The sequence below is a fragment of the Octopus sinensis genome, linkage group LG5 (assembly GCF_006345805.1).
Source record: "Octopus sinensis linkage group LG5, ASM634580v1, whole genome shotgun sequence".
Taxonomy (NCBI): Eukaryota; Metazoa; Mollusca; class Cephalopoda; order Octopoda; family Octopodidae; genus Octopus; species Octopus sinensis.
In genome coordinates, this window is record NC_043001.1 from 76,328,255 (window position 1) to 76,340,579 (window position 12,325).

Consider the following 12,325-nt stretch of genomic DNA (forward strand, 5'->3'; position numbering starts at 1 on the left):
ATCAGAGCATTGTGTTCAATACCACCCAACCCAAAGAAACATCTGAACACTTTAGAAATACCCTACAAGTTTGATGTATTGCAAAAACTGACTTTACTTGGAACTGCATAAGGTACTGTCTGAAGACCTTGTGACTTGACAGGCACTACAAATCCCTGGTACACACAATATCTTCAATCTACATTACAATGTTGGATATTTCAATGATAATATTCTTCTTTTGTTTGGCACATGGCCAGCAATTTTTGAGGGGAAGAAGACAATTACACTGACCCTGGTACTTATAACTGCAAAAGAATGAAAGGTCAAGATGACCTCAACAGGATTTGAGCTAAGCACATAGAGTTGGAAGTAACACCACTAAGCATTCTGTTCAACATGTTAACAATTCTACCAGCTAGCCACCTTTATAATAATAATGATGATGATGATGATGATGATAATAATAATAATAGTGGTTTCAAATTTTGCCACAAGGGCAGCCATTTTCAGGGAGGGGATGAGTCAATTACATCAACACCAATGTTAAACTGGTACTTATTTTATCAAACTCAAAAGGATGAAAGGCAAAGTCGACCTCAGCAGAATTTGAATTCAGATTGGAGCGATGGGTGAAATACCACCAAGCATTGCATGCTAACCATTCTGCCTGCTCACTGCCACCGCCGCCGTCGGCGTCAGCGTCATCATTATCATCATCATCATCATCATAGTGGTGGTGGTGGTGATGATAATAATAATAATAATAATAATAATGGTTTCAAACTTTGACACAGGGACAGCAATTTTAGGGGAGAAGTAAGTTGATTACATTGACCCCAATATTCAACTGGTACTTATTTTATGCTTCACTGGTACCTATTTTATCAACCCCAAAAGGATGAAAGACAAAGTCGACCTTGGCGGAATTTGAACTCAATATAAAGACGGACAAATGCCTGGCATACTAACATTTCTGCCAGCTCACCATCCTAAATAATAACAATAATAATAATGTGCCTTGCTGGTGATTTCATATTTTGGAGCCGACATTAGGTAATGTTGTAAACAGACCATAATAAAATATTGATTTCAGGTGAATTGATTTGACTAGAAGAAATCTATGTTTCAGATGTGTTTGTATTTTTACATACAAGGGTTGAACAAAATCCCAAGATCATCACTACAAGAACTGGAGACTGTTTTAGCAGAAGAATGGACAAAAATTCCTTTGGAAACAATTCAAACTTTGTATGAGTCCATACCTCATAGAATTCAAGCTGTAGTTACTGCCAAAGGCGGTCCTACCCCATATTAAAATAAATTTGTTTGAAATTTTAAGGTGTTTCCATTATTTTGTCCAACCCCTATATATAGGGTAAACATTGTGAAACTTTAAATAATTACTTTTTGAATCTGTGTCACATGATTCAATGTGCACACATGTGTGCATGCATGTGTGTGTGTATACACACAGAAACAGAGAACACACACATACATATACAGGGTGTTTCAGCTATTTGAGAACAAAATTTTAATTTAAGGGAAACAAAAACATTTATTACAAAATTCAATGTATCTTCAATGTATTGAATTTGGCAAACAGAGTTTACATACAGCAAAAGAGTATTCAATAAAACTACCACCAGCCTAGATTACTGCATTGATACATCTTCTGAAATGACTAAATGCATTGATCAGGTGGTCTTTATTCGTGTTGGCCATAATGTCCTCAATAGCAGACATCAGTGAGTCCTTGGTATTGAAGGCATGTTTGTTGGTCTCCTTCTCAACAATGGCCTAAACATTGTAGTCCAGGTAGTTTAAATCAAGAGCTATAAGAGCAAATAGCACGGGTTCCATGAAAATTTTTGGCCATCCACTCATGGGTCGTGGAGGGTCTGTGTGAAGGAGCAGAGTCTTGCTTGAGTATGTTTGGCCTTCCCCAAACAACTCTAGATCCAGTGGGTGACAACCATTCCCATTATCTTGATGTAGGCTGCTGTGTTGAACCTATGTACTGGGGTCACTTTGTTTGACTAAAACTCTTCAAGGCGGTGCTCCAGCATGAACACAGTCCAGAAGTTTGTTTCTCAACCACATGGTTCTGAGTTCACTCCCACTGTGTGGCACCTTGGGCAAGAGTTTTCTATTATAACCTCAGGCTAACCAGCATCTTGTGAGTGGATTTTGTAGACCACAATTGAAAGAAGCCCAACATGTGTGTGTGTGTGAGTATGTGAGGTAAGTGTGTGTGTGTGTGTATGTGTGAGTGTGCATGTGTATGTGCACGCATGCGCGCGTGTGTGTGTGTGTGCTCGCATGTGTGCATGTGTTTTTCTTTGTTTTGACATCGCATCACTGTTGTAAATGAATATCACTGTCACACAAGCAGTGTCATTCACTTCCAATATTCTGCAAGGATATGTTTGGCTATTGGGGAAACAGGTGAGGGTTGGCACAACAGAAACAGCCAGAGAAAATCTGCTTTAAACTCTGTCCACCCCTCTTCTAAAAAAATCTCAAACCTTCTGGAATGCACCTCATAAATGATGATGATGATGATGATATATGATGATTTACATACACACACACACTCACAAACATGTATATATAATAGAAGTAAATGAATATTTGTGAAGGCGCATGGCTCAGTGGTTAGAGTGTCAGACTCACCATCATGAGGTAGTGAGTTTGATTCCCAGACTACGCTGTGTGTCGTGTTCTTGAGCAAGACACTTTATTGTGCCTCAGTGGGGAACTTTTTATGTGCAATCCCATGGTCATTCATGACTGAAGGCAGTCTTTACCGTTTCTTTAAATGAATATTTAAAGAACAAAATATAGACTCCATAAGCCCAGTACAGTCAACCTATCCAGGAATAACTCTGAGTAAAAGCAGTGACATTCTTTTGTTCCAATGCAGGTATTCTCTTAAGTGCCAGTTAAAATGATAAAATGTATCTAGACTACATGCTAAAGAGGTTGGTGGTGATGAGAGAGGCATTCAACTATAAAAATCATACCAAAAAACATCTTCACATACACTGCAAAGACAGCCAGTGTTTTCTCTTGCTGACATTGTTGTAAGAATGCAATGAATTATGAGATGTTAAGACCTGTCCAACTTATGGGCAAATATATAGATATAGAATGGTTGTGATCTATATGTTCTGTAGCATTTTGTGTAGAATAGTGACAAAACCAACCCATGCCAGCATGGAAAATCGAATGAAAAATGGTGACGATACTGATGATGGTGGTGGTGGTGGTGGTGGCAGCAGTAGTGGTGGTGGCAGCAGTGGTGGTGGTGGCAGTGGTGGTAGTGGCAGTGGCGGTGGCAGCAGTGGTGGGGGCAGCAATGGTGGTGGTAGTGACAATAGTTATGATGGTAGTGGTGACAATGATTATCATGGTGATGGTGAAGATGATGGTGGTAGTGGTGGTGGTGATGATGATGATGATGATGACGAGGATGATTGAAGTACACCACATCAACACAGAAAAAGAAAGTATAGATATTTAGAATGCAATTGTGAAAAAAAAATAAGATGTATCTACTATGGAATAGATAATACACTTTACTGTGATCTATGGAATGTGATCAGGTTCTCTTTCTCTCTGATATTTGACAACATGACATTAGCCATGAGTTTAAATCAGAGGGACAGTTCCATAACATTTAACCTCAGACCTACTTCATGTTTATGCACCATGGTTATTAACCCTTTAGCATTTAAAATGGCCACATCCTGTCCAAAATATTCTATGTTTTATGTTTAGAGTAGCCAGATCAAGTCTCTCACACCTGTCCCACAATATCATTAAAAAAATACACCATTACAGCATTGAAATATTGAAGCTATGAGATAATGCATTATTAATTCAAAACAATAAATTGCTGTCTTCCATGCATACAGGCTTGTCCCTTCAAGTGCGGGTACCACATAAAATGCACCCATGCCAGTACTACATAAACGCACCATGCCAGTGGAACATAAAAGCACCTAGTACACTTTATTCAGTGGCTGGTGATAGGAAGGATATCCAGCCATAGAAACCATGTCACAACAGGTGGCGAGCTGGCAGAAACGTTAGCACGCCGGGTGAAATGCTTAGCGGTATTTTGTTTGCCGTTATGTTCTGAGTTCAAATTCTGCCAAGGTCGACTTTGCCTTTCATCCTTTTGGGATCGATAAATTAAGTACCAGTTACACACTGGGGTCGATGTAATTGACTTAATCCCTTTCTCTGTCCTCGTTTGTCCCCTCTATGTTTAGCCCCTTCATCATCATCATCATCATCATCATTTAACATCCGCTTTCCATGCTAGCATGGGTTGGACGGTTCAACTGGGGTCTGGCAAGCCCGAAGGCTGCACCAGGCCAGTCAGATCTGGCAGTGTTTCTACAGCTGGATGCCCTTCCTAACGCCAACCACTCCGAGAGTGTAGTGGGTGATTTTATGTGCCACCGACACAGGTGCCAGACGAGGCTGGCAGACGGCCACGCTCGGATGGTGTTTTTTATGTGCCACCGACACAGGTGCCAGACGAGGCTGGCAGACGGCCACGCTCGGATGGTGTTTTCTTATGTGTCACCGACACAGGTGCCAGACGAGGCTGGCGAACGGCCACGCTCGGATGGTGTTTGTTACGTACCCTCAGCACGGAGGCCAGTCGTTGCGGTACTGGCTACGGTCTGGTACTGGGGTAGTAAAGAAATAAGAAACCATGTCACAACAGACAATTCGAGTCTGGACAGCTCCTAGCTGGCCAGCTCCAACTCAAACTGTCCAACCTATGCCAGCATGGAAAACAGCCATTAAACAATGATGATGATGATGACGATAATGATGATGATGAATGTTGATAAATAGACATTATATTTGACACACAAACAAGCCAAATCTGGCCTTTCACACCTATCCTAAAAAGTCAATCTAAAACTAAAAAAAATCACATCATCAAAATATCGAAGCTATGAGATAATGCATGATTAATTCGAAACTATGTTAATATATGAACATTACATTTGACAGAGCAATCAGAATGCTATGGGATGATTAAACCAGCCATATCCAGCCCAAATATTCTACTTGTTTTAGTCAGATCTGGACCCTCAATGTTATTTTAAAAATAAACAATCACATTATTGAAATCTTGAAACTGAGACAATGCATGATTAATTCAAAACATGCTAATAAATAAGCATTACATTTGACAGCATTCTGAATGCTAAAGGGTTACGCTTTCTTTCTGGGTATTTCAGATTTTGCCATATATCAAAGATCCATTGAAATGTCATTGGTGTGGTTTCATAGGCTTTTTTTTTTTTACATACAGTATTAAGATAATTAGAGAGAGTTTGCGGGGACTTCATATTCCATTGTAAAGACCTTTGAAATTCTTCTATATCCGTTGCAAGGAAGTGTTGAGTTTCAATAACCATTTTTTTAAATTCAAATTTTTACATCAGATTCATATCAGTTATGTTATGTATCTACACTTGAATGTGTGTGTGTGTGTGTGGTGTGTGTGTGTGTGGTGTGTGTGTGTGTTGTATAGATACATCAGAATCATCATCATTTTAATATTTTATCGTATTTTTTCCTTCCTTTTTCTTGTTTCAGTCATTAGACTGCGGTCATGCTGGGGCACTTCCTTGAAGAATTCTTAGCCACATGAATCAACCTCAGTACTTGCTTTTTTAGTTTTCTTTAAGCCTAGTACTTATTGTGTCAGACACTTTTGCCAGGCCACTAAGTTATGGGGACATAAACACACCGACAACAGTTGTCAAGCAATGGTGGGGGCAAAAATGCACACACACACACATACACACACACACACACACACACACACACACACACACACACACACACATACAACAGGCTTCTTTCAGTTTCATGTACCAAATCCACTCACAAGGTTTCAGTTGGCCCAAGGCTGTAGCAGAAGACACTTGCCCAAGGAGCCATGCAGTGAAACTGAACCCAGAACCATGTGATCAGGAAGCAAGCTTCTTATCACACAGCTACACTCAGCACCTACAGTAATATAGAACGCCTCATGAATTTGTGAGTCATGATACAAGGGTCATTAAAAGTTCATTAAAGCAGATTTCTACAACTAGAAGCCCTTCTTGTTACCAACTTTCACCTATTTCCTAGCAAGGTGATATTTCGCTATGGTTAGACATGTTTTTGCTGAATATTGGAAATGAATGTGTTCTGTTTCCATGACAGTGATGCTGTGAATCACAAGATAGCTGTGAATTATCTTGTGATTCACAGATAATACTGTCAGGACAAGAGAGACACAAACATATACATACTCACAAACATACAAATGTATGTATGTATGTTACAATCAATGAGGTGAATCACAATGACCTTTTTGTGTGCACAGTTTGTAACAGACTATGCCTTTCTTTTGCTGGGCTCAAATCTCACTTGTGAACCCATGGAAAATGAAACCCCACCAACTATAGTGCCTATATGTTTGTGCACACCTTTCAATGCAATGTATGCCAGGTGGGCAAATCTAACGGAGGCCTCAAAAGACATTTTAAGATCCACAAAGATCAGAACTTAACTGCAGCTCTTGGTGGCCCAAATCGGATATGCAATCTATGTTGGTGTCTTTTCAAAACATTGTTTGCTTTAAAAAGCCACATCAGATGCCATGATGGTTCTAAGGTGTAGGTACAGGAGGTGGTCAAACTCTGCATAAGGTGTAGACAACCACAATGCATGCATGTGTGTGTGTGTGTTGTGTGGTGTGTGTGTGTTGTGTGTGTGTGTGTGTGTGTGTGTATGTATGTATGTATGTATGTATGTATGTATGTAAAGCTGTGTGGTTGAGAGGCTCACTTTGCAATCATGTGGTTTTGGGTTCAATCCCACTGCATGACACCATGGGCAAATGTCTTTCACTATACCCCACAGGCAGACAATGCCTTGTGAATGAATTTGGTGGACAGAAACTGTATGGAAGATTGTGCGTGCATGTGTGTGTGTGTGTGTGGTGTGTGTGCATTTGTCCCTCACCACCAGTGATAACCAGTGTTGGTTTGTTTACATCCTCATAACAAAGTGGTTTGGCAAAAAGAGACCAACAGAATAACTGTCAGACTTTAAAATATATACTAGGGTCAATTTTTTTTACTAAACTTTTCAAGGCAGTGCCCTAACATGGCCATAACCCAATGACTGAAACAAAGAAAAGATATATGCGTAAACATGCACACACACACACACATGAATAACAGGCTTCTTCCAGTTTCTGACTATCAAATCCACTAACAAAGCTTTGGTCAGCTATAACATGAGGCCCTTGCCCAAAGTGTTATGTAGTGGGACCAAACCTGAAACTAAATGGCTGGGAAGCAAACTGTTTTACCTCACAGTCATGACTATATTTCCACAGAACCAAGCGTATGAGAGTGTGTGTGTGAGTGTGTGTGTGTGTGTGTGTGTGTGTGTGTGTGTGTGTGTGTGTGTGTGCAATGAAAAAAAGTCTCAGTGGCTATGGGGATTCATCCATATGCCAGTGAGACAGCGAAAACACAGCTGGACTATATGTTGTACTACATATTCAGAATTTCACAATGTCTGAACAGGTCGTTATTGAGAGAACCATCTCTGTTAAGGGCTGGATGTACTTTACGCAGAAGTGACAAGACCTATTTTGCACTGAGTTAACATTACATATTGATTTTAAAAAATTGGGATTTACCTTCAAGTTTCCAACATCCATGATTGCTGTCAATATTCTTTCTTCTTAGTGAAAGTATTTTAGTTTGGTTTCAATTCCTTGACTCAAAGTTTGAGGCTGGAATGATGAAGTTCTTCTTTGTCTATTGGTCACGATTCTTCATTCTTTTGAAGAGTTTATTTCTTTTCTACAAATACTGGATTATCATCATCATCGTTTGATGTCTGTTTTTCAATACTGACATGAGTTGGACGGTTTGACAAGCTGCATGGCTGTGTTGAGCTCCAATGTCAGCTTTGGCATGGATTCTACAGATGGATGCCCTTCTTAATGCCAACCACTTTACAGCATGTGCTGCATGATTTTATTTCCATGCCACCGGTACTAGTGAGTTTACCAAGTAGCTTGCAAGACAAGAAAGGACAGGAAAAAGGGAAAAGTCCCTTGAACTAAGAAGGGATGGGGTAGATATTGAAAGGTGGGAGGTGGTTGTATGCTAGGTGTTGAGAGGCTGAGGTATGACAGAGTGTTATGGTTAAGGTAATGATTATGATGTATAATGCTACTGTCTAATGAGACTGAGGAGTTTAACTAATCATCATATCTATGGAACAAAATATATGAGAATCACCAAAAGTTCTAACATCCTATATATTCCAGTGAAACACCAATAGCTCTAAAACTCCATATCTTTCCTGGAATAACAATTTTTAAATGGACCTTCTTTTCTTGTATTCTTTACTTACCAATGAATCACAGTGAGTTCTGATACTGGTTACAAATTTTGATACAAGGCCTGACATTTCAGGAGAGAGGGCAAGCTGATTACATTGACCCCAGTGTTCAACTGGTACTTATTTTATTGACCCCAAAAGTTTGAAAGGCCAAAGTCAACCATTATGAAATTCGAACATCAGAACATAAAGACAGATGAAATCCCACTAAACATTTTGCCTAGCATGCTAATGATTCTGCCAGCATATTGCTTTAATGCTATTTAAATAGTGCATTCCAACATTAAACCTTTTTCAATGATTTAACTTTTCTAGAATTCTATATTATTTAACGAGTCATCAGAATCATTAGAGCATCAGAACAAATTTGTTCTCTCCATCTCAGTTCTGAATTAAAATCCTGTTGAAGTCAACTTGGTTGAACAAGTCTTTTACTTGAACCAATAAACATCTCCCATAACAGTTGTTTTGTTTAAACAACTAAATTGAGGGATGCACAAGGTTGATACAATAAATGCAATTTATTATGAAATTCTTTTTCTTCTTAGAAAAATTTTTTTTGCACTACTCATTTAACAAGCAGAAATACATGATTTCATACATTTACAACAAAACCAAATTTCCCTTCATACAGTAGGTTATCCATTTTTTCTCATATATTTATGTTCTCCACTAAACTGCTTGCAACAGATTGTTCCTCACAAAAGCACCAACGTACCAAAAGGTGATTATATGAGTGATGCATTAAATTTACTACCCATGAACAGTAATCCCCCTAACAGGCTCCCACAGTTTTCATTCATCAAATTTGATCAAACTGGGGCTGTGGTAGAAAGCAGTTGCCCATAGTACTGGATGCAGCTAAAAAATTTACATCCTAGGACCATATACTACAGGAGTTTCACAACCCATAATGGCCTCATGATAAATAATCTTTTTATAGGAACCCATCTCAGATAAGCCCTGGTTTTATAATGTACTCTTACTCTTCACTCTTTTACTTGTTTCAGTCATTTGACTGTGGCCATGCTGGAGCATCACCTTTTAGTCGAGCAAATCAACCCCAGGACTTATTCTTTGTAAGCCTAGTACTTATTTTATCAGTCTCTTATGCCAAATCACTAAGTTACTAGGACATAAACACACCAGCATCAGTTGTCAAGTGATGTTGGCGGAGACAAACACAGGCACACAAACATATACACACACATACACACACACACATATATATATATACATATATACGACGGGCTTCTTTCAGTTTCCGTCTACCAAATCCACTCACAAGGCTTTCGTCAGCCCAAGGCTATAGTAGGAGACAATTGCCCAAGGTGCCACGCAGTGGGACTGAACCCGGAACCATGGGGTTCGTAAGCAAGCTTCTTACTACACAGCCACTTCTACAGTGATCCAAGTCAAAACTTTCCTTCAAAATTTCATGTTAATTTATGTTCCATACCACTGGAAATATCAGCTTCACAATGACGAAGTTATTTCACTAAATCCTTCAATAATTTCAAAATTAATTGAAACAAAGTCAGAGTAATTCAACAGAAATACAGTAAAAAAGGAGCGAGGTAAAATCCTTGAAGCTACAAGATAATGCATGATTAATTGCAAAACAATTTGAATAAATAAACATTACACTTGACAGAGTAATCTAAATGCTAAAGGGTTAATAATGATATATTTTACTAAATAATGATATATATATATATATATAAATAAATGCGCCCTTTTAAAGCCTAACCAGGCTCATGGGCCTAGTTTCCCGGTGTTTATGGCGTATGTGTTCCCCAGCTGGGTGGGGCGCCAGTCCATCGCAGCATTACTCATTTTTTGCCAGCTGAGTGGACTGAAGCAACATGAAATGAAGTGTTTTACTCAAGAACACAACACGTCGCCCAGTCCAGGAATCGAAACCACAATCTTACGATCATGGTGCTGACAACCTAACTCCTAAGCCACGCGCCTCCACATATATAAATATATGTATATATATCTATAAATATATAAATATATGTATATATATTTATAAATATATATATATGTATATATATTTATATATATATATATAAATATACATATATTTATAAATATATATATAAATATACATATATTTATAAATATATATATATATGGCTATGCATACTTAAGCTAGTAACCTGCCTCATTCTTGATTCCGAATTCCTTTTGCCAAGTCTGTCCGTAAACGAAGTGATCCCAAGATAAGAAATCTTTGAACTTTAATTCATCCGTATCTCTATTTATTATTATTATTTATTAATTATTATTATTCTGATCCCCCTAGTCGCCACTCTGTTTACTATTTCAGCCTCGCCTCGTTTTTGCATATTCTGTATAATTCACTAGTTATCGTTATAGATATTTAAGATCTATCTCCCTTACAGGGCTGATTAGAAATTGGCTGCCGATTCTTCGCGGCGCGCCTTACAGGGCTGATTAGAAATTGGCTGCCGATTCTTCGCGGCGCGCCCGCCCCATTATAGGTGTCTACTCTTTGAACCCCCCTCTTCAATACGCTATTTCACCATGCATTACCCCTCTCTCGATATCCTACGTTCTACTTGCCTAGAACCTGTCCTCTGAACCACCCCTCCCACTGGTGCTCCCCTATATTTCTGCACCCCCACCACCACCATTATAGGTGTCTACTCTTTGAACCCCCCCTCAATACGCTATTTCACCATGCATTACCCCTCTCTCGATATCCTACGTTCTACTTGCCTAGAACCTGTCCTCTGAACCACCCCTCCCCTGGTGCTCCCCTATATTTCTGAACCCCCCCACCACCATTATAGGTGTCTACTCTTTGAACCCCCCTCTTCAATACGCTATTTCACCATGCATTACCCCTCTCTCGATATCCTACGTTCTACTTGCCTAGAACCTGTCCTCTGAACCACCCCTCCCACTGGTGCTCCCCTATATTTCTGCACCCCCCCCCACCATTATAGGTGTCTACTCTTTGAACCCCCCTCTTCAATACGCTATTTCACCATGCAATACCCCTCTCTCGATATCCTACGTTCTACTGCCTAGAACCTGTCCTCTGAACCACCCCTCCCACTGGTGCTCCCCTATATTTCTGCACCTCCCACCACCATTATAGGTGTCTACTCTTTGAACCCCCCTCTTCAATACGCTATTTCACCATGCATTACCCCTCTCTCGATATCCTACGTTCTACTTGCCTAGTACCTGTCCTCTGAACCACCCCTCCCACTGGTGCTCCCCTATATTTCTGCACCCCCCCCATAAAAAAAGCACCATCCGAACGTGGCCAATGCCAGACCCCTCTGGCACCTGTGCAGGTGGCACGTAAAAAGCACCCACTACACTCGCGGAGTGGTTGGCGTTAGGAAGGGCATCCAGCTGTAGAAACACTGCCAGACTAGACTGGAGCCTGGGGCAGTCCCGAGCTCCCCAGACCCCGGTCGAAACCGTCCAACCCGTGCTAGCGCGGAAAACGGACGTTAAACGATGATGATGATGATGATGATGATGATGATATATATATAAATATACATATATTTATAAATATATATATATATTGTTATATTTCGGAATGGTCATATTGCCAGTTTAGCCAATAAAAACACACGCACTATATATTTGGTGTTATTTTGCTTCAGTGATATTTATTTTTTACATTAATCTTAATCTTATTTCGGCCAAAGTTCTTTCATCACACTCCTGTGACCGCATCAGTGGTCCTTTGTTTTCTTCTCACTTATCGGTCACAGGAGTGTGACGAAAGAACTTTGGCCGAAATAAGATTAAGATTAATGTAAAAAAAAATATCACTGAAGCAAAATAACACCAAATATAGTGCGTGTGTTTTATTGGCTAAACTGGCAATATGACCATTCCG

At 39.6% G+C, this 12,325-nt stretch overlaps 1 protein-coding gene across 2 annotated transcripts in view; it reads right to left on the minus strand.

Moving 5' to 3' along the window:
* The window catches only part of LOC115211606 (methylthioribulose-1-phosphate dehydratase), a 72,977-nt gene that overhangs the window by 25,113 nt on the left and 35,539 nt on the right, over positions 1-12,325 (minus strand). The window contains exon 1 of one of the 2 annotated variants that reach the window (XM_029780190.2): positions 7,718-8,837. The exons of the other annotated variant lie outside the window; for it this stretch is intronic. Coding sequence (XP_029636050.1) covers positions 7,718-7,738 — 21 coding nt within the window. The 5' untranslated portion in view covers positions 7,739-8,837. Of the gene's footprint in view, positions 1-7,717; positions 8,838-12,325 lie in introns of those variants that run through there. 2 annotated transcript variants of the gene reach the window in all.